This window comes from Dicentrarchus labrax, unplaced genomic scaffold (assembly GCF_905237075.1).
Source record: "Dicentrarchus labrax unplaced genomic scaffold, dlabrax2021, whole genome shotgun sequence".
Classification (NCBI taxonomy): domain Eukaryota; kingdom Metazoa; phylum Chordata; class Actinopteri; family Moronidae; genus Dicentrarchus; species Dicentrarchus labrax.
The window spans coordinates 6,418,491-6,442,275 of NW_026136714.1; the positions used below are offsets into that span (position 1 = coordinate 6,418,491).

The window sequence follows — 23,785 nt, forward strand, 5'->3', positions numbered from 1 at the left end:
GATGCATATGCACATCCAGAAACAAATACATTCAAATGCAAACTCACATGCACGCACATGAAATCCCTTCAACACACACGCGAGGTGGGTGTGTGTTTCTGTGGTTTGACAGTGAGAATCATGACATCATCGTATCCCCCTCCCACCTCTCTTTTCAGTCACACCAGAGTTATTTAGCCTTCTAAAGTGGGTTCAATGAATGCTGGGGGATTTCTCTCTTTATCTCTTTTTCTTTTTATTCTCTGATAAGCATAACCAAACACATGCATTTGTATGATTGTTTGACAGGCAGTGGGTTGGCAGAGACACAATCCAGATCTGTTGTTCACTGAAACATTAGGAAAATGCTCTCCAATGAGAAGTGAATAATCAATATGGAGGTGTTGCCATAGGACAAAAGCTCCATAGTGATACTGAACATGGAAACTTTTAGAGATTTTCCAAATGCAAGAAAGAATGGAAACTGAGCATGTTCTGCCTGGGTGGGGAATTTCTTTCCATCCCATTCATGAAGATGTTAGATTTCAGCTTGTTAAGGTTAACTCATTGTGTTCTGAATCTCATATCCTCAAGTCTGCATGGCACCATGAGAAACCAGGAAGAAGGTAAGAAGAAACTGGGCAGGGAAACCATGTGGCAGAGAGAGATGTAAGGCAAAAGAAGAAACAGAGATGGACAGAATCAGTGATCCACTTCCACATGAGAACACGCGTGGGCTTGGGCCCTGGCCTACTTCCCTAAACCCTTCATCAACACGCCATCCCTGTACCAGAGTATAGCCAGTGACAACATGTCTGTAGCTGGAGATGACAATACCACACACACAGCATAAGAAAAGAAGAAACTGGAGAAAGGGGAAGAGACAGGCAGATAGAGTTGGAGATTGCTTTTGTTTGGAAAAGATGGATAGTTCACCATAGTGACAGACCCAACACTGGCAAAAGGAGTGAGCCAAGCGTCAGGTGGTCAGGTTACATGTGGTCGCACATATGCCTGGGCAGAATGAATTAAATAAATTATTTCAACGTTTCATGTGTAAAAGGATCATCTAGGGGAAATCTAAAGCCAGAACAGCTCTTCTGGTAAAACACTTACACTTGAATTGGAGTCTGAATACTGGCTCTGTATTAATGTTTCAAGTATTTATTGCACACATCGTAGTTAGTGTCCAGTGTGGATGGCACTCATTCATGCCTACTATGCTGTCTGTCAAATGAAAGAGCCTCTCCCTGAAAGACAACCCCTGTCAAGAGATCAACACATGAGCAGAAACATGATCCTCAGCACAAAGAATGAAGCCCCACAGCTCCTGAGGGAGAATAGCAAAGTCACGGAGCGCAAGGCCAGGGTGAGGGCTGCCGCCCGCCGGCCAGGTGCTGCGCTCTGCACCGGCCGCCTGGCGTGCGTAATGGACGGCAATCCTCACCTCATCAGCACTCCGAGAGAAGGCAAACACAATACACCCCTGTTCTACTAAACCAGCCTGCATGCATTTGCTATTACTGGTCCAGGTTGCGTGCTATCCTTGTGCTGGCCACCTCGGTATCCCTCATTGGATTAATTGAAATCAAGCCGCTGCTTACGCAACGGCAAACCTGGTTATGCGTAAACGCCTACGACTCACTCAGTGAAACAAGATGGAGAACATAAAAGTTTCGTGAAAGTTACTGATTCTATTTGTCCACGCAATTTTCTCATTAGAATGACGCAGAATAATAAAGTTGACATTTAATCTCATGTGTTATGATGCGGACAAACAGGATTCTGCTACAGGCAGATGCAATTTTGTTCAAGAGCACTATGTGTTACCAGTTTGTGGAGGAACGGGGGTTGAGGATGTCCTCTTTGGCAGTAAGCAGCGACAGGCTGTAGGTATCAAGGTTGACCGTTCGCGTGCTCATGATGGCAAAAGTTTCCAGACCACTCCCGCAGCTTCTCTCTTCACTGGTCCCGATGGTTTTCGGGGTCGGAGTATCTGCTGGAAAACAGCCACAGCGGAACACCGAGGGTCGTTCACGGCCGAGAAAACAGCAGTAAAGGTATGCAGGTTCATGCAATGTAAGGCTTAAGGTCCAAATTGGAGCGATCTGTGCAGGCGCTGCGCACTCACAGCGTGGAGGAGACTGCGACTGGTCTTTGTGCAGCAGGGTAGAAGAAGTTTTCACTAAAAAGCCCCACCTCCCGTTGAGAGAGTGGAAAGCATAATGACTTCACTAGCTGGGTCACTTGGAAGAAACACAACCACTCAGCAACACGTACAGATCGTAACAGTCTCATACGTCCTTATCCTGATATTCACCTGGTAACCTTTGTCTTCTATAAGGCAATGTGCCCTTAAATTGCCGTACACTGTTCATTACGAATATTTTGCTGTGTTAAGCATTGGAGTTATTGCATCACATCACCACTATTTACATAATACTCCTAGCAAATGAATGATAGCCAAGGGTCAACAGCATGGAACAATCCAATACAATTATTTATCTAGTAAATTAGTTTTGTTTTTTCAAACAATTGTGATGGCTATGCTTTCCTTTGATAAAATTCCACAATAGGAATTGTTGATGTGGTTTCAAGGGGCTACAGGGGCAGGGCGGCAGCTTTGGATCTGTCAGTCTCTCTTTGTCTCTTTTTTGTCATTGAATCGGCCCCCACTGGCCCTTGGCAGACTCCAGAGAAGCCATTTACAGTGCATGCAATCTGAACGAGCCAAAGAAGGGCCAATTTCATGGGAACTGAGTTTGAAGCAGGCAGCACATAAAAAAGAGCAGGGAGGCTGTTTCAGTGTTTAAGAACGGCTGGGGGTCTGTTCAATGGCTGCCCAACAGTGACACACACACACACACACCGACTGACCACACAATCTCACACACACACACACACACAAACACTGCCATGCACTGATGCAAAGGCTCACACACGCACAAGCTGTGAACTCTAGACAAACTCCCTCAAGTCGTGCAAACACACACAGTCACAAGAACACATACACACTCGTGCACTGGTATTTGACTGTGGGTCAGTGGCACAGGGGGTTAAGTTCTTGGATTATGGGAATGTTCCTAAGCTCTGTAATTTACTTAACAGTCCTTCTTAGATAATCCAGGACAGATGCAGAGGATAAAAGTCACAGGTTTCTATTTCCTGATGTGTCAGGCTTAGACTGGATTTGACCTTGTGGAATTTCAGATGACCTGCCATGCTTTTCATTGCTAAAATATAATCTGGAAACAGATCACATTGGCTGAGTAATCCGGTGAATATTCGATTGACACAGTCACCCAACACAATCAGTCATGAAAATAACCACTTCCTTTTAAGGCAAATATTTGTCATTGTATTTCTCTTCTTGGGGTACATTTTGCACTGTCAGGGTGCAGTTTTTTAATTATGCCCGAGTCATGGAAACAAGGTATACACTGCAAATGCAAAGCAGTTTTTTGAATAATTTAACATTTTCAATATTTAGATTATAGGAGAACAAGACATGTTGAAATTAAGGATATCTCATTGCCACAGTTTAAAAAAGTAAATAAAATAAAATAGTGACACACATCTGGCATGATACTTTATAACTTTTAAGTCTCACTGTATCACTTTTTGTTTGGAAAAGTATACATTTCTCAATAAAAAGCTACATCTGGTGAAGCCTTAACTGTAAGTTGTGTAAAAAATTTTACATTTGTTTTCTAAGCAAGCATGTAGCACACACAGAATTTGCTGTTTTGGCCAAAGCTTACATGCCAGAGGGACAGGGGGCATGACATCCCCATACCGCTATTATTCTTACAACTTCCTGCTATTAGAGGTTCTCCTGCCCTTTCAGCCTCTCGGCTCTTCACTGTGGCTGTGAACTGCATCGCTGTTATGCTCCACTTCAGAGGACTTTGGCATTTCCTCTGCTGGGGTGCGGTGGGCAGCTGTTGTTGGGGATGGGGTCTAAATGTGGGAATGATTGTATGTCCAGTGGGGATTTGGACCTATGTGTGTGTGTGTGTGTGTGTGTGTGTGTGTGTGTGTGTGTGTGTGTGTGTGTGTGTGTGTGTGTGTGTGTGTGTGTGTGTGTGTGTGTGTGTGTGTGTGTGTGTGCACAAATGGGGATTTTCTCCTCATTTACTGAAACTCCTTCTCTAATTGTCACACACTTTTTGTTCAGCTTCCTGCCTTCCGAACATAGTCTAAACCAACTGAGTGTGGGTGACGGAGTGTTGAGTGGTCCACTCACACGCAACATCCTCTTGTAGTCTCTCAGAGCACTCTCTAACTTCCGAATCCATTTATGAACAAGTATCTTAGATAATTCATTGATTTTTAACAGGTCTTTTACTGTTATACCACCTACAGATGTGTGGCGTTGCATAACATACAAAACATAATCTCCTTCTGAATTGACAAAATAAACTTCTGCCACAAAACAAACCACTTCCTTGTAGGCATGGATTAGTCCAAATCCTGTTCTCCTGGCGCATATTGAGGCTTGCGTGGCAGGTTTATGTGTGCTCAGACCTGATGGGTCAGAGATGTGTTTGGGTTCAGGGGTCACAGCTTGAGCTTTGTCCTCCTGTTGTCCTACACTTCACTAATAATATGTTTTCCATTGCTCCTCTCTACATGCTTTGAGAGGCCAGGACCTACCTACCTATGTGTGAGCGTGTGCTGTATTATTTGCATGTGTATGAACAGTTGCAATGGTTGTAATCTTCTGCTCTAGTTGTCATAAATATAGCCTTTCCAATTACATTGTCTTGTGAATGTTGAACTGTTTTAACAGAATGAGCAGCTGGAATGTGCCCAACCTTTTAAGTGCCATTTGTGCCAGCTGTATTTCACTAGTCAGGCCGTGCTGTACATACAATTTTTTTATCCCATGGAAATCATCGAGGACTAGCCATGTGTAAGCCAACAACAAGGAATGATTATTAGTCAGTTATAGCAGTAAAAAGTAAATGTTATATAATGCTTATATAAGCATATATATAATGTTTTTTCGGGATACATGTTGTTGTTTTTTTCTGGAAACAAGTTTTAGGAAGGGAAACTTTTTTATGGCAGATCTTCTGTGTCTTCTTGGAACTGAAGACAAATGTTTTCAACATAATGTTATATTTAAGAAGTTATGTTCTTGTCTGACAAATGTTTAACAGCTGCAACTGTACTGTATTTCTGGTGTCTTATATGTCCATGTGGGCTGGGCATTTGCATGTGCAGGACACAAGTAATTTCAATAATGTCAGTTTCAACTAGCTATATTACTTGTTGTTTAAATGAGAGAAAACATGTTACAAGATTTTACTCGAGCAGACTGAAGATACTTCAGCATCTTAGTCTCACCTCCTCGTGTCGTGATAATGCTGAGCTCAGTGGAGGAGTCATGTTATTGCTTTCCTGGAGGTAGATAATGAAGTACATGTGGGAGAGGCTCACTAGTTGTCATGATAACTGAGTAGAAATTAGTCACAAGTGATACACCGTTAGTGTACACACATTCATCTGACAGTTAAACTTGTAAACATACCAGCTGCTGGTCTTTCATGGCTTAGCTTTGGGAGACAATTGAGGTCAATTGAGGTGCCAGACAGGCGGGATGAGAGGGAAGGAAACAGCAGAGATATGTGGCAAAGCTGGAAACAAAGGCACTGGTTGGCAAGAGAAAGAGAAAGAAAATACATGAGCGCACACACGTTCATGCTGGTCAAACATACCCTTTGCCTGTGCAAGTGTGAGTGTGCATGAGTGAGTGAGAGAGAAAGGTCTACACATTCTCTGTGAATATGGGTGTCTTCTCATCAGGCTTCCAGGTGAGGTCATTGCTCAGCTATGCGCCTTCACAACAACCCTGAGATATATTCCCCTTGAGAGTTACCGCGTTTGTGTGTGCAAGTCTCTGTGTCCATCCGTGTGCTGTGTGCAATTTTATATCACATTCTTACCTCTGTAAACACAAACACTAGGTACTAAAAAACACGGTTTTCCAAGTACCAGCTTGTTTCTCTTTTCTCTTTGGCTACCTCTTACTCTGAACTGAATGAACATAAGTTTCTGACTTCCTCAATGTCTCGAGGTTGCCTTGCTTCAGTGAAATATGACAGGCATAAACAAATGGCAGGGTTATGCGGAAATAAAAAAGAGACCACAAATCTCTGTCCATGCCTGCTTTCCCATACAAAATAGCCCTTAAATTAGACCATGGTGTCAGGATGATAAAGTATTCATAAACTTTGCTTTGAGAGGCCTTGATTTAGAGCTGTATGAATGTGTGCGTGGGGGGTCAGAGGTTTGTTTATGGAGCAGACCTTGGGGAGATCTGGACCAACAACATGTAGATGAGACACACTTGGAAAAGGGTGACATATGCAGAGGAATGTGCTGTCACTCCTCAATCAATGGTGTTACCAGTTGATCGACTGTTGTCCATGGCATGTGCGTTCTTGTGTGTGTACGTGTGTTGTTGTATCCTTGAAAGCTTTGAAGCTGTGAAAATACATTCTTGTTTGATCAAGTCATGCACCCTCTCTGAAATTTAAAGCTTCCCACTCCTGCATCATATTCTTCAAGCATCAGCAAGATGAATCTAAATTCTTCACATTATTCAGCTTTTATCATGTCACGATCATTATGTGGTCCATGAAGACCCACAGTGGACTCACATTGTGTTTTTCTCAACTGTGGAACAGTGTTTTGTCTTTTGCTCTCAAATTCAGATCTTCTTATCTGCTCCAGAGGGAACCCTGGAAAATGAGAGCCAGATGTGGTGATGTCAGCGCGTGTCTTTGACTCTCAAGCTGTGTTCTACGAGGCTGCGGTGCAAGAACAGGGGCAAGGTTGGTGGGAAATTTGAACACAGCCCATGATCAAGTGGCTGACACAGCAAAAAGGTCTGTAATCAGTGTTCAAGCCAATGCTCATGACCATGGATGACGCTGAGGTCGCTGTTACAAAAACACACACTAGTAAATTCCTCCATTTACTAGAGAATGGAAGGAAAACTGATGCACGTCATTGGCTGTAAAGAGTTTGCTGGTTGGCATCGTGACTGGTGTGTTTTCTGGAAGAGTCTGATTGCAACACACAGAAGACGACATATGGACACAAATATTCCACCACACGCAACCGCCACCTTCCCTCGTCACTATTCTAAAGTTACCCAACATCAGCCACATCACTAAACATCACCAAGGCAACACTCAGCCCTCTCCCCCCATGTTTCTGTGGCTTTCTGTGATCCCTTACCAGACTTACTCTATTAAAAGTCTCAGCTCACACAGCATGTTGATTTTGATGATGCATGTGCTCAGCGAGCCACACAAGAGTTGCTTACTCAGTCTGTCTTTCATCCACAGTTTTAAGAAAATTTTAAATATATATGTATGTAAGAAGGCAACTGCTTGGTGATTTTTGATATAAAAACTGAACAAATGAAGTATTAAAGGTCAAGTTTATAACGTTTAGGAGAATCTGCTGGCAGAAAGTTTTCATTAGTGTCACCTGAAAATAAGAATTGTTGTGTTTTCGTTACCTCAGAATGAGTCTTTTATATCTACAGATGCTGCAGGTCAACTTCTTTTGTCATGTTGAACCGCAATATTTCTACAGTACTCCAGAACGGACAAACCAAACACTGGCTCTAGATAGACAGTTGTGTTTTCGAGTGAGTTGCATTCTGCAACCACAACGCTAGATGCCACTAAATCCTACACACTGGTCCGTTAATGATGAGACAGAGGCTGATTGTGTCAAGTGAAAATTGTAAAAGTGTTTGAACTTTTATCTCAATTTATTGGAATTCTAATCAACAAAGAAAGGCTGAATGCGAAAATCATTTGAAACTTCAAATTGAAACCCAAATATTTTCCAATACAATACCCCAATGTTGGCTTATCATATTCAATTATTTTTGACATGGTGAGGCAGAGGTACTGATTCTACTAATTTAACTAATTTTAACATTATATTGCAGTGTTCAGGGTTTCTGGGGCCATCCTAGTTGACAGAACCGGTAAATGCTAATTTTGTAGTGCTGTTTATCAGATGTGCTGGGAAACCCTGACTGCAGCTCAGTTGTGGCCCTTATATCTATGATCCATGGCATGTCCTAGGGCACCAACCTAACTCTGGGTCTTGTGAATACCTTTAAGCCTGCCAGAAGACCCGTACTGCTGGATCCAGGGTTGCAATACCTGTTTTCAATTCTGTAATATATAATATATATATATATATATGTGTGTGTGTGTTTTGTCTTGTATTTTCAATCAGAAAAAACAAATAAAGAGATCGTTTGTCTGTGTATGTGTGTAAGATCCTGAAAGCACTGCCACAAAGGCTTTAATTTAAAACAATAAACCATCATGGCATATCTGAGGCATGCAACTTATGTTTTAAATAGACTGTGTTAACATGTAGAAAATAGGTGTACAACCCATTCCATCTAACAAAAGGTTGCACAATTGATTTTCTTCCACTAGATGGCACAGCTGCATCGAACTTGCGGTGTGTGTGTGTGTGAGTATGCATGCATTGTGTGAAACAAAGGGTTAAGTCAAACAAAAGAAGACAGAATGGAATTGTTGTTTTTTTTCTTTAAATATATTGACTTGTTAAAAACTATTTTCTACAATATGGTGGGGTCATCTAATGTACAAATCATGTTTAATGTTCTGTAACTGGTGTTAGTTTACATTCACAATAAATAATATATGAGAGATATAGATATATCTTATCTTATCTTATATATCTTATCAGTGGACATTTTCTCTTTAATGATTTAAAACTGGATCACCATCTCTTTGTATTTCAAAGGCAGTAAAATGAGTGTAGTGACAGTTAAACTGTACATATCATAATAATACAACCAGATTATATAAACTGGTGATTCTAATAAGGCAGTTTCACTAGGCAGCTAAAATCATCATCATTTTAACTTTTATTTTTTATTTAGCACTTTTTACCATTAACCACTACCTATTGACTTCAGTTATAGTGCTACAGCAATTTTTTATGTGACTTCTGTCTCTTGGTCATCATGTGTTAATATGTTCTCACATTTTCTGAAACTATGGCTATTATTGTTTTTACAAACTCTAAATACAAGATAGCTGCATCCTTCTTCCTACTTCAGAATTTTATGTTATCTGGTGTATCTGAAAAGTCTATGAATTACACAGAAAAACACACAATAACAAACATGAGAAACAAGTTCAAAAGATTAACAGTTTTAATAAAATCCATGTCAAACATCAAAATACTGAAATGGCAAAAAAAGAAAAGAAATTATTTTGTTTTTTTGAAATTTTGTACAAATCACAGTGGTTCAAAAATATTACAAATTTTTTTCGTTTCAAAACATTTTTTGTAACAGCAGCAACACATTCTGATTGTTGTATATTTTCTTGAAAGCCCTTAATAGTTTAGTGAGTGTGGTATGCTCTTTCTTTTGCCTATTATTGTAACACACACAATAACATGAGCAGTAAATGTTAATAAAACTCATACGAGTCGATGGAAACAAAAGTGCATAACAATACTATACATCATATACGATCCACTGAAAAATTACAGTATAGACGAGGGGTTAATTACACCATGTCTGTCTATATAAACACTCTTCCTGTCCTGGGCCTCTCTGTGCACACAATCTTATGTATACACTAGCTTAGTTCATAGATACAGTGTGGTAAGCAGTTATAAAGTGATACGCTAATTCCAGCTGGGACTTAAATCAAATTCACAATACTGTAATGTACTTTGGATAACAACTATCTTCATTAAAGCATAATATACTGTATATATAGTTGTCACAGCTAATATCTGCCTTTAATCCAAACAGTAGTTCACAGATTATGTTCCCCAACTTAGAATACGTTGACTTTATGCATGATTGCAACATAGTAAATTGCAGCTAAATAGTGGAAGCAATAGGGCATACTATTGAATTTAAGAGAAAGAGATCATGTGAAAATGGAAAAGTAATAAGATATTTTAATTTTAATCAAGAAAACTGCTATATATAAAGGATACTTATCAAAAAAGTTGTCTTAGGCTACATAATAGAAAGTGCAGGCACCTGAAAAAGTGCGAAAACATTTTAAAACTGCTGGTTTGCTTGGTTTCTCGGTCATTTTATAATTATCTGTTGCGTAGCTTTAGCATAGATGATATTACATACTAAACTTGTAAAGCTCCTTATCTGTGTTATCATTGGAAGTTATCACTCCGATCCCAATAGCCAGTGACTATGCTAAGATACTGTACATTAAAGAAAGCTGCCTACTTTTCTTTCTGTGCTCACATGTGTGTATTTCTTGGCTTAATCAACTTTATTTTGAGCCCAAAAGGCTGCAGGTGCAGGGCCTTCAGCTTGTACTGAGCCAAGAGAGTGAGATTTCACTGAAGGCACAGGAGACGAGACACTAAAGACTAAAAACAAGGTGTTCTCTCAGTCACTAGGCCTTACATTTAAAAAGGAGGGTCAGGCCTCAGGAAGAAAAGCTCCACCTAAAATAAATGTGACAGTAAAAAGGACGTGATAAGATACAGCAAGACAATCCAAATCAATGTAACTTTGGCCTGTAGGGGTCAGCGTGGAGCAAATATTGAGGGCTGGATCTCCATCTCTCCCTCTCTGTATATTGGGGTTTCTCAACCATTTCTGGCCTGTGACTCCATCTCTATCTCCCAAATACAAAGAAAATACTCAAGTTGTTGCGTACTAGAGATTATGGCATATATTTAAAACCTACAGTATTTATTTTATATTATTATCGTCGTTTTAGAAGTTTCCCACAATCCCATATGTAAAAATATGCAAAGTGATCCCAGATAGGGCCCCAAGGTTAAGAAATTCTGCGGTATATACAGAAGTCACCAGAAACCCAGAAACATGCATCATGCTTTACCCAAATCCTCTGTCATTACATGCAGGCTAAACCCCAACTTTGCACTTGGCTTTCAGCAATTCAGGACATTCTTAAAATATGTGCATTACAATATTTGATTTCAGTTAAAATTTTGTTTTATATGCCTTTCATTTAAATGCCCTCAAACAAAAATCGCTTAATTGATTGTATTTACTACAGTAACAGCATAAAAGGGAAAGCTGTAACACTGCACAGCATCAACAGATCCTCTGCATTAGTTTTCCAAACAAATGTCCGTAGAATGTCCCAGCATATTATTATAAGTATATTTAGTGATGCTACCTTAAGCTGTGCTAAGCTAATTTAATATGATTAAATTGTGCATAAAGCCACAGCAAGAACAGAGCTACTGTGGGGTTCAATGCCAACTAGACCTTAAACAATAAGCTGGAGTGGTCATATTATTGGGCTCCTCACTGCGCAATTTGTGGGTATATTTTAGTGGAAATAGTGTGCTACAATCATTATGTTCAGAAACAATCTTACAGGAACAATTCATGCTAAGCACAGAAAGGTATAGTCATTGACAAAAAAAGAAGAAAGTGCATTACAACACTAAGTGTCATTATAATGACAAAGTTAGGCCACCATGCAAATTAACCACATTCCAAAAGTGGTTGCACCCTCCCAGCACACAGGCCTGCCAGTGCTCATTAAAAAGCTTTTTTATCTCTTTGAAGTAATACTACAGGAATCAACCTGTTAGTCATTTTTATCTCTAACCACGATGTGAGTCTTCTACATCCAAATAATTACTAATCCAGAAAACATACTAATCCAAGGCCATGTGATTAGACCAACCTACTGTACTACACTCTATGAAGAGTTAAATTTCAAGGCCTTTAGTCTGCATAAAAACAAGCAGTACGCCTAAAGATTCTCAACAGGCATGGCTCAAGAATCGCCCTCATAAAAGGATAATGGCTGAGAGTGCATAAAGCAACACCATAATTCATTTTACAGCTATAGCATTAGCATGGCCATTGTCTATTGTATCCATCATGTCAACCACTGCAGAACCTGTCTGCAGGTCCGAACTAAGAGCTTGCAAAAATCCCAAAATAGGTTTCAGTTTTGTCCAACTATAAGGCACACGGACCAAGAGAAGAGGCTTAGTGGGTCATACCAACCATTAATAAGACAAATCTAATAGCCATCCCTTCTATGGGGAACTAAAAAGAGATCATGGAAGTCGATCAAAAACTGTCCCCCAACTCATTTCGAAATTCCCAAAGCCCTGCACTGGGATGAGTTTGAATATCCCTGGAGAAAATCCAAAATATGTAGGTTGCATGTAATGCTGACTGAGAGTTGTTCACTTTTCTCACTTTCACTCTTTTTCAGAGAGGAATCAGCTCAATTCTCACTTGGGTCTCATGAGATCCTATCTGATTTCTATTTTTGTGGCTGACAATGACTTTAACAAGCCTCCCATGGACAACGGCAGAACGCACCACATGCTTCACACAATTTATCTATCTCCTACAGTTGTCTGGGCAAAGCTGAGGGGCGCAAACCCACAAATAGAACAACGTGCTAATAGAAACTCATCACCACAAAGTCTCGTTTTCACATTCGGTCCTAAAGCCCAAAGAAATTAGCACCCTTAACAAGTAAATCAGATTTGCTCTTATATGCAGTCATATATCAAGCCATTTGCTGTTTGAGACAACACTTTGACTGCAAATTCAATTTAAAGTAATATCATTTTCCAGGTTAACAAGGAAGCAAAACATATCCAACTGTTTCTGGATACAAGAGCAGCAAAAGACAATACAAGGTTGTAACCACTGTATGTAAAATCAGAAATCTATACATTCTAAAAGCAGTGACCTATTACGACCTTTTACAGACTGTTAGCATATTATGGAGAAAAAAACTAAGGTTTGAAAAATGCTCATGTGTCAAATTTGAATACCACCATTACATTTCTGCACGTTCATAACAAGTAAACACTAAACAACTAGACAACTAAACGCTCAAACTGTGAACGTAAAAATCGCATGTGTGTCTGTGTGTTCATGTGGACACTGTCTTATTGTGTCTTAAGCACCATTTTCAATTCCAGCAAGAGGAATGGAAGGCAATGTCCAGCAGTGACACTTTTCTCCTGACACCACAGACTGAAAACACCACGAGGAGAGACTCAATTATTATATTATGCTGCCTCCTTCTCCTAAAAGCCACTTTCTCTTTTCTCCTCCATCCCCTCTTGCTGCCAAAGGAAGCAGGTAACCAGGAATGAAGAAAGTGAGGAAGAAAGAGATTTTTTTTTGTTAAATCACAGCTTTGGTATTCAAAATTAGGTGAAAATCAAGTCAGGTTTTAAATGCACTAATAACACTGTGTATGTGCTGTAGCTTTCTTCTAACACTTTATTTATTATTGATTTAAGTTATACTGATGCGCTTAATAACTGAAACTAGAGTGAAGCAATCACAGGCATAAAAACTCCTGTTAATTTGTGTGAAGGTTAGTGCTGGGGCCCTGAGCAGTGCTGCCCCTATTGGTGTAGGGGTGTAAAGGCAGGCTGGCTGAGGCGCTTCAACGCAACCTAGTGGTCATGGACGTAACAAGCAAATTTGTTTAATACTGTAGCCATCATTCCTCCGTGGCAGAGGTATCAAGTAAGGCTAGCCCTCTTCACCCCCATCATTGCTATAGAGTGGTCACTTTGAATGTCTCAGAAGTGCAGTTCGGTGAATCCCACTCATTTCGCTTTGCACGTGTGGTGTGCAGGAGGAGGGGGTGGAGGGTGCAGGAGTGGATGATGGACAACATCAGTACTAGACTGGAGGGTAATAGCTATGATCAAGTCTCCTGATGGGAGCATCCTAACATGCTGATGGGTTTAAGGTTGCCCTTACACTCAAACCTAGGAATAACAATCCCATCTTTGCGGGTGAAATGGAAATCAAGGTCCTCAACACTTCCTGGGAGTAGTGTGCGCCATTAACCCTGAAAAGAGCATCCTAGAAGGCGCAAAAATTATATATATAAAAAAAAAAGGTCCAATAATATCAAAATAATAATGATTACATTTTGTGTGTCAGTTCCTGGGAATCCAGTGCTGGTTTTAGAGGGGTGGATCTTTTGCACGGGTCTGTGTGTACAAGCTAACAGTCTGCGTAGAAGTGAAGGCAGAGGTAAGCTCCACAAGAGGAGCTGAAGTGGTCAATGTATAATAGTCATTAAGGTCAATGTGAAGGATGGAGACTGAGAGAGATAGAGAGCCCTTGCTCCCAGTCCAATCACTCAAAGGCTGGGACACTGAGTGCTGGTGGAGGGACAGAGCTCTTGTGGAGGGGACATGGGGCTGCACTGCAACGCCGCAGGCCCCTATAGATCAGGGCATCTGGGAAGCACTCAACTCGGAAGCATCACTCAGTCAGAATAACTGCAAACATACACTCACACATACCCTTCAGTTAAGTCTACACTTGTTAAACAAGCATTCCAAAATGCACTCATGAAGTCACCCACAATTATAAAGAGGCACATACATTCCCCCAAACATGCTGACATTCAGGCAAAGTAGCACTGAAAGTCATTTCTCCACTGATAGAGGATTCAAAGCCGACCTCCTCTATATGCGTTACATGGGGGTTAGTTATCCTATGGGGGATGACCCAAGTCAGGATGAAGACGTCAGTGGAGGAAACCCTTTAGGAGACGTGTGGAGAAGAGGACGGGTGTCTCCAGAAACACCAGCCTCGTTTGGTGTGTTGCTTGCGCAAGATCTCCTCCTCCCGCTCGCGCTCCTTCTGAGAGCGCAGATAGCGGTCCTCCTCCTTCAGGAACCACACAGGAGGCCAACGTTGCTTCTCAAAGTGCCTCTGGTTTTCTACAAAGAGGGAGACAAAGACAAAGAGGAAAATGAATAAAAAAAGAGGAAAATGTCGAAAAAACCACAACCTACTATTAAGAAAATGTGTGTAAAATTTATTGACACATTCATTTAAGGTGAGGATGGATGTTGCCTTTAATGTACCTGATGCAAGACTTTTTCTTTGCTTATTCTTTACAAAAACAGCCCATAAAAGGCTATAATTATTTTTATTTTTAGCTATCTTGCGCCAGAAAAGAAAATTCAGCCTTCCTACTCCAACCAAATGGTGGCTATGAGCAAGTCACAGCATGTTACAGTTCCTTAGTAGTGTGCTTAACTCAGACATTTTTGTTCAAACTGGAAATGGAAAGTAGCAGTTTTACTCTGGGGAAAGAGGTTTGGGAGAGGCAGATTATCTAGGCCAAGAACGGCGAAGTGCCTGTACCTGGAGACATAGCCTTCATGTCTTTGGGAAACTTGCGGCAGATGCTATTATAATTAGTGCAGATGTGATGGAGACACCAAACTGACAGTTGCTTGGCATTGTGGAACTGCAAAAGAAAAACAGGAGAAAGTTATTACAGCTGTGATAGAACAGGCTGGATACAAGTTGAAAGTTGAAGTAAAAGACAATTAAAAGATTAAAATCAAATGTTATCAGATGAATCTATGGTTAATTACTATTTATCATTTTAAAAATACAGTGTAGAATAAATCATGATCAATTCTAAATTCATTATTATAAGAACAGAGGCAATTTTGTAAGGACAGACCTGTGCAAGCTCGAGGTAAGCCAAAACCTGTCCATCAATGTCACCCCCTTTCACTGCCAGCTGGAGAAGCTCATCCACAGCATGCTGTTCTGAAGACGCACAAAATGTACATAATCATGTCAATATTTACTGTTTACATGCAGTAATATGGGTGTTCTACAGTCTGAGTCATTGATAAAAGGCAGTTTGTGTACAGATAAAACTCTATCAAAACCATATTCTTCCAAATATAGTCTGTACAAGGCATTCAAGTAAATCAGTAGTTCTCTTTACAACATTTCTAATACTTCAGAGAAAGTCTTTACCTGTGAGGGCAACAAGGCGTGGCAAACACAGACGATTGGCCAGAATAATTAGTTCCATGGGCTCCAGACCAGGACAGGGCGTCAGCAGACCGCAGTACAGGAACTCAAGCACCCCACGCATACAGGCTGCACTGGTGTTAGGAATGGGTACCTGGAAAATGACCAGATCAAGAAGAAAAAAGAAAAACATATGAAAAAAAGGCCTGAAAGTCAATAGAAGAAAATTGATGGACTTCAATTGAAGGCATTCAATTTCATGAAAATGTGAAATGTTTAGAAATCGTTCATGGAAGTATCATATGAAAGCAAATTGCGTATGTATATCTTCTCCTGCACTTGCACATTTTCAAAAAGAATATGTTGTAATAAATTAAATCAATTCATACATGCTATATGAAGTGTAATCACTACAAATGGATGGGGTCCAAAAAAGACAGTAATATCAATGAAAGCAGTGCAGTGGGTATTTGGAGGTAAAGGGCAGAGGACATGCTGCTCTGGTCACATTCTCTTTGATCTGGGCTCAGATGAAAGCGCTGTCTGGGGTCCAGTGATGTGAGCAATATGGCTAACGCTAAAGAATCCAAAGCACACACAGGCAACCCTGCTATGCTGGGCACAGGGAGATGCAGTATCAGTGTTCTCAAAAGGAACAGACAGTACATTTGATTATGGATATATCTGCTCCTGTAATAAAATAAAATAATCTATGAACATAGGACACACCAGCAAGTTTAGGTGATCATTACAGATGACTGGACCACTCCCAACATGCACAGTTAAACATGTTTATTTAAGATTCAGAGAAAACAACATATGAACCATTAGGGCAGTGGGGCAAAAGTGAAACTTTATTGCCAAACCAAAAAATCCACTCTAAAAAACAATGACCTCTAGATGTCGCCATACCATCAACTAGACCGTAGCTACACCAAAGGCATTGGTCATGCTGATTTTCAGTTCAACCCAGCATTCTACTTTGGGTAGTTAAATAAATAAATGCATACAAGAGAGCAAGCCTAATTACTCTTAGTCAGACCAACATCAATTCAGTGGCAGGTAATGAAGTCTAAGCCCAGGAAGGACGGAAGGAAGGTAGATGTTGATAAGAGTGATGACCTGACCCCTGCAGGAGCTCTATGAGCGTACCCACTGAGGCGCTCTTCAACCTCCACACCCATAACCAATTAGGAGAATGTCAGCTTGGCGCGACCTCTCGTTATGACTAAAATGTCACAACACCAAGACTCTAGAGTTTAAAGCCCCAGCTGGGGCCAGGAAGCATTAATGAGTGGACACATTCACAGTGACAGGACATTTATGGATAAGACCAGCTGTACTGACAGGTGTTCTTTTGCCCCCTCAATCTGCCATTTTAGAGGTTAATTAAAAGTTTAGTGCAAGTTTATCTAATTTGCAAACCCATAAAGCTTAGGCTCAGAGAGTAGAACAGTAGAACAATGATCAAATCTACTGGTAAAAAGGAAAAGAAAAAATAGCTGCAATGACTGAAGGGTGTAAATGAGATATCTATCCACAGAGGGGTTAAAAAAAACTTCCCCTCAAGGGAGCTGAACATGTAAAGACATAATGAGTGTAAATAGTCAAAACTCCAAACAATGTGTGGGTGAAGAAAAAGAAGTGAGTCACATAGCTACCACCACCACAGATAAGATACAAAGTTTAAGAGAAAGAGTTAGAAAATTGAGGTAATGCCTCCTGTACTGTGAAAAAAGTTAGTTTGCGGTCTCCAGGACATTAACAGGCTCTCACATTTGACAAGCTAGGCTTCTCGGCATAATACTCCATTGGGATGCACAATCACATGGTGAACACAAAACCACAGACACACACCTAGAACATAATCCAGTGGTGTACCAAGACACACTCAGCGGTAAGTTTGAATAACTGCCTGAACAGACAGCAAACCTCCAGACATGTCTTTTGACTCATGGTTTTTGAATACTACAACATAAGTAAAGCATTTTTCACAACTATGCTTCTTGTATGAAATGTCTATAATGTTGCTAAAACCAACAATACTATAAATAATAATGATAATAACTCAGTTTGAAACACATATCCCCAATATAAAACTAGACAAGTCACGTTATCACACAATAGCATGAACAGTTAAAATGTGTGAGCCTAAAAATACTGAAAGGGAAGTGTGAAATGAGTATGGAAATAGAATAGTATTGGCTGATCACATGCTAATCTCACAGTTATAGTTACAGGTTTGGCCATGAATTTTCTTATAATGGATTTATATAATGTTTTTTGAAAACTTTAGGGAAGAGTTGTAACAATGATAATATGATAATATAGTCTGTACAAGATCAGGGTTCATTCATTTTTATTTTACAACACAGGGTTGCACAATGAAGCCCCTTCATGCGTACAAATATTTAAATTAGAATATAATAAAAGAAAAGAAAAAAAAGCATATATACCCAGGAAGTATGTAGAGTATATGCAATGTCTGTGTTCCATGTTATTTACTTATGGTGGCAGGCTTAAGTGAATTATTTTCCCCATTGTTCATGTTGTTGTATCCTGAAATGACCTGAAATCCTTGATTGGATTTTGGGATGGACTGAGTTAAGACCCATCTTCAACTTGTTCACTCAGTCAGGTGGCTTAAACATTAAACCATCAAGTAAGTGTATAACCAATATATCATCTAGATATGATTACACTGGAATAATATTTAATTATCACCATAATTTACATCTCTTAATACTTTCTTCACTAGACCATCTGCTGTGTCAAGATTGTGTAATTCTGTTATTGTGTCTTCCTCTAAAAGCTCTGCTTCTATTAAAAGACCAGTGTTAAATGTTTTTGCAAGCATTTATGCTTACTTCTACTGACACAGCTTCTCAAACTAGCATTTATCCATGAAGATGTGTGCCTCAAAGTGAATAAGACAGTCTTGGCATAACAAGTGTGACAATGCAATCTGTACATTAGCAACACTTTATGGGCTATATATAATGTAAGGAAATAGGAAACATTTAACGCAGGCAGACAATTTTGTAACTGCTGCTTACCGTTAACACATAAAATCAATTTCACTAAAGCAAAGCTTATCAGCAAAAAAATGCAGATACATTCATATGCAAACAAGACTCATAAACATAAATGCTGACAGCTTTATTGTGTAGTCAGACATTGAGTCTTTGTCTCCAGGGCACCTGCATTCTATGCTGTGCCAGCTTCATGCCATAAACAATGCCACAACAGTCACTAACATGAGCCGTTTAGAGTAACCATAGACACCGGCAGCCCACCAGCAGCAAACACTGTGCCCCCTCAGTGATGCTGATGTCCTGCTTTCACCACTGTCCACAATAGCTGCAGTGGCTTCTTTCACACAGACTCACATGGTGTGTTCTAGAATAAAATCCAGGCTATCCATGTGGATACAAAAAACAAAATGTTTTTCTTTTCCAGGTCAACATTTAGTTTTCTAATGTCTTCTATAACTTTGATCTGTACAGCTAAACCGAATATACAACGTTTTTATTCCTTCCTTCTCTCTCTCTCTCTCTCTCTCTCTCTCTGTCTAAGGCTTACTTCCAATCCTTCTGAGGGCCCTGAATCCATGTAACCTAACCCTGCTGACCTTGAAAGTAACCATACCCCAGGGGATCTGGTTCTGCAACACAGTCCGGGGAGCCTCGACTTAAAGACAGCCAGCGACATGAACTTCCTCTCTGGTTAGGTCAGGTCCGGTGCACAGGCCCTGCCCCCGGAGGAGCATCAAGCAACCAGAAGATGAACCTCAGGTGAGAGCACACCTAAAGTAACCAGACCCACTACTTGGGGATTGCTGGCCTTGAAATAGGGACTCTTCTGGGCTTACTTTAAAGGGAAACTTTTTAACCAGCTTTGTATCACAACAATGTGGGTAGTATATGCAAATGAACAATATTGAATGAACAATGAACAAGTTCCCTCCATATTGCCTGTAAACAGTGCTCTCTGCTCATTTGCAGATGGAACAAATCCCACCAGATGACAGTGGCAGACTTTGGCTTCCCCTCAATCCGACGGTCTGTGGAGGTGGGCATACAGAAAAAGTACAATCTGTAGTTTGAACAGCAGCCCTGGAGCAACATAAACATTGTTCACTGGTTGAAAATGGGTTAACTTTCCCATTAAGTCCTTTAACAGGTTAGTGAAACATCCTCAGTCTACTATCACATGATTGGTTATAGCAGAACTTCAACCACATTTGCATGTGGTTGGCAGACCATGTTTGTAGAACATTCTGATAACAAAGTTTAAGTATCCTTTGCTGTAACATTTCACATACCAGAAGCATGCAGACACACAGGTTGTACAATGTCACAAAGTAACATAAGTCCAAACTAATAAACCTTATCTAAATGACCCATTTACCTTTACCTCCTCTACTGATTTTTTTATCAGATGCATCTGATGAAAGAATAAATAAAGTTTCTACTGTTGCTGGCACTGAGTACACTGAGTTGAGTACAGGTGTGTGATTGGTTGCCCCTAGAGTTAACTGTTGTAAATTTCCAAGGATTCAGGACACAGAAACGAAATCTCGCCTCAAAACTTAAAGGTAACTCCATCCTCCAAGCTCTTCCCAGGTATGTCTGAACTCACCTCCTCAATGTAGCTTTCCATGAACGAGCCACGGAACATGGCAGCCATCCAGTTGCAGCTGGAGATGAGCAGGGGCTTGTGAGCCGGGAGGCAGCCATCATCCAGACGGAACACCACATCTAAAACCGGGGTGGGAAAAGAGCATTCATCTCGTGGAGTGCCACAGAAGCCCAAGCTACAGAGGGGGAAAGACAGACAAGGCAGACATCCAGACATACACACAGGCAGACAGAAGGCCAGACAGACACACACAGAGACATAGACACAGGTAGACAGACAGAGAGATAAATTGACAGAAGGACAGAACAGCTTTTGACACAGAGTAAGGGAAGGAGAGCAGACGCAGGGTAGTAGATCATGGAGCAAATCTTGTGTGGAGTCTGGACTAGAGTTTTGGTAGAGAAAGTGTTGAATATGAGCACAGTAACTATGTTAGTGTAATAATTTTATTACGGCTACATCTATAAGCATTATTATTTCATTTACCTTTAATTAAAACCTTGAATAATAAGGCAAATCTCTTTATACATTTGAGCCAACAGCTTCATTTATCATAGAATCTAAGCATTTTAAAGAAAGATTCCCATTGTTATAATCATGAAGACAAGAGAGAAAGTATAGAAAGAAGTGAATGTGAGACAGGCTTTGTTCAGAGACAGCAGATGTCTGGCACTGGCTGCAAATGCTGTGACAACATGCATACATAACAGTTTAGGGATCAGACATCACAAACATAAGACACAGGAAGCACACAAGAGTGAACACAAGACAACCAAGCAGGCTCCAACAACAGTCATCAAATCACTTGATGACTTTAAAAGGACTTAAGAACACAGATAAAACAGAACACATACAAAATGCACATTTTACAGCAAATATTCAATGGCAAATAAATGATCAAATGTACATCAAGTGTACATTTCCAGAGACTGAAAGAGAATGCTGGACATAAATAAACTAAAATAACTTCTGTCTTTCTGGTACTTTCTCGCACATTCTCCTTATGAACTTTTCATAATCCTCTACTCACACCTACCACTCTCACATACACACACATACACCCACACACACATGCACACACTTAAGAACACAACACCTACTGATGCATACATGGAAAACATTTACAATGACACCAGTGCTATTGAAAGTATTGAATGGCGCCTAATGGTTGGCACAGTGGTTTACCAGCAAAGGTCCCTTTATTTAGACTCTCCTTGATGCGATTGGCTCTGCGGACATGGAAGGCCTTGGTGATCTCCTGGTTCATGAAGCTCTCTCTGTTGAGAACATTGGCCACCATCATCCGCAGGTCAAACACCTCAAGTAGTTCTGCGATGGTAGCCACCTGCATCAGATCCCCTCGGCCCTCGTCCAGACTGCCTGTGTACAGGTACTGAAGCACTGCCTGAAACCAGAGCAAATCGTGAGGTCAAATAAACAGCTTTGGAACTATGAAAGCACCAAAACGCTCTTGATGACATTAAGATTGTATCCTGAAGTAATGATGCAGAGCATTTCCAATATTCACATCAACAGAATTATCTTATTTTCAATGTATCTTTTAGCAATCTTTCATCACCTTGAATGGTTCTTCCTGTATAAGCGCATCCATGGCTACAACAGTCATGAGTCGTGGTCGTCCAGTCATGGGATCATAAACATGCTCCAGACACACACTCAGGAACCCTCTACCCCATCCCAAAAGTGCTCGACCAGTCCCTAGCGCACCCAAGGAGTACAGGGCTCGAGAAGGGAGCGCGTTATCACTCTGGGAAGTCCTCAAAGAGCCCTGCTGGAGCAGCTGGGGTCGATTCAGGCCCCGTACTCCTCCATCAGCCCCGTCTTTATCAATGTCCAGGCTCTTAGTGCGCCCAGCTTGCTCCTTGGCTCCTCTTCTACTCTGCTCATCTTCCTCCCCACCCTCCAAGTTCTCCTTGCTCTCCTGTCCCTCCCCCCATGGCCCTATACATGATCCACCAAGATCAAGGGTGAAGAGGTCATAGAACTTGGAGCAGGAAGTAGCCAGGTAGACTTTGTGTGCAAAGACGCGAGTGGCACCACCCTGCAGAAGGAAAAGAACATCTGCACACAGTGGCTGGCAGAAAAGGGAATCAGGGCCCTCGCCGTCTGTGGGAGGGGGGTCTGGGATGCCCACTATGGGACGAGGCGGGCGAGGAGGCAGGAAGGGCGCCTGGAGAAGGGGCCTCTGGACCTTTTTCAGGTGGGACTTCCAGAACTGCAGGTGGCGACGGGAGATGAGGGCGGCCCGAATGGCATTGTCAAAAACATCTTTGACTCCAAACTGGGCAACAATGCTGGTCTCAAAGTAGGGAATCCCGAGTTCCTTTGCCACCTCGTGGCCTCTCTCTGGGGGAAGGATATCGGTAGGTTTGATGGGTCTGTGGGACAGGAAGAGATCATGATATAGTAAAAAGGAAGTAGGAAGTTAGGAATCTCAACCTACTTTAAATGTACACAAGACTGTAAAGTCTTCATCTCAGTGTTCATTTCATCAACGGCATTTACCTATACTTTATTTATATGATGGGACAACTGAGATTGCAGTTAATGAATGTAGCAGCCAAAAAATCACTCTGAACCCCTTACAAGTTTTCTTCACAACATAAACCAATTATAGGTAGAGAAATTGTCAATGTCTTATTTACAGTGAATCAGTTAACATTACATTACTGATGAACTGATTAAATGCAGCAGCCCCTCTTGTAACCTCACTGAAAGACATTGTAGGGCATGTTCTATTTTGAATTTGTCGGTTAATGTCCGATGAAGAAGGCGTCTCACTTGGCTAGGGGTCGTCGTGCACGGTTAACTGCATCGAGGTCGGCATAGCGCAGATCCAGCTGGCAGCCAACCAGAATGATGGGTGTCCGGGGACAAAAGTGCTTGATCTCCGGGAACCACATGGTGCGTACGTGGCGCAGGGAATTGGGATTAGCCAGAGAGAAGCAAAGCACCACCACATCAGATCTACAGGGAAAGGAGGGAGGGAAAAGGTCTTTATTTCATGTACTTACAACATAGAGATCATAGATGAGATAGAAAAAAATTACGAGTTCATTTGCTGTGTCATGTGCAAGAGATGTCAGCAAAGAAAAGACACGTGGCCTTTGATGGAGTGAAGGGGACAGAAAAGAGAGATGGAAAAAAGAGGTCAGCACTGAGTCACTGAACATCTTGTCAGTTTATGTTAAAACATGTGTGATATGTGCATGGAAGAAGCTTGTTCAAGAGCTGCAAGGCATTGTGGGAACATGGTAGAGCCATCGAGAAAGCTAGGGTCACAAGACGTGTGTGTGTGTGTGTGTG

General features: G+C 41.0%; 2 protein-coding genes across 7 annotated transcripts in view; both read right to left on the reverse strand.

Moving 5' to 3' along the window:
* The window catches only part of si:dkey-40c11.2 (drebrin-like protein A), a 32,547-nt gene extending 30,378 nt beyond the window's left edge, over positions 1-2,169 (reverse strand). Inside the window, exon 1 of one of the 3 annotated variants that reach the window (XM_051423742.1) lies at positions 1,810-2,166. In XM_051423742.1, the coding sequence (XP_051279702.1) occupies positions 1,810-1,901 (92 nt within the window). In that variant the 5' untranslated portion in view covers positions 1,902-2,166. Of the gene's footprint in view, positions 1-1,809 lie in introns of all 3 variants that reach the window. The other 2 variants (XM_051423743.1, XM_051423744.1) reach the window with 2 other exon arrangements.
* A 7,024-nt stretch (positions 2,170-9,193) lies between these two features.
* The window catches only part of rhobtb4 (Rho related BTB domain containing 4), a 41,813-nt gene continuing 27,221 nt past the window's right edge, over positions 9,194-23,785 (reverse strand). For all 4 annotated transcript variants that reach the window (XM_051423748.1, XM_051423749.1, XM_051423746.1 and 1 more), the window contains 8 exons: positions 23,261-23,446; positions 22,038-22,857; positions 21,644-21,863; positions 20,459-20,577; positions 15,821-15,971; positions 15,516-15,604; positions 15,188-15,293; positions 9,194-14,757 (listed from right to left, as the gene is read on the reverse strand). In XM_051423748.1, coding sequence (XP_051279708.1) covers positions 14,579-14,757; positions 15,188-15,293; positions 15,516-15,604; positions 15,821-15,971; positions 20,459-20,577; positions 21,644-21,863; positions 22,038-22,857; positions 23,261-23,446 — 1,870 coding nt within the window. In that variant the 3' untranslated portion in view covers positions 9,194-14,578. The remainder of the gene's footprint in view (positions 14,758-15,187; positions 15,294-15,515; positions 15,605-15,820; positions 15,972-20,458; positions 20,578-21,643; positions 21,864-22,037; positions 22,858-23,260; positions 23,447-23,785) is intronic.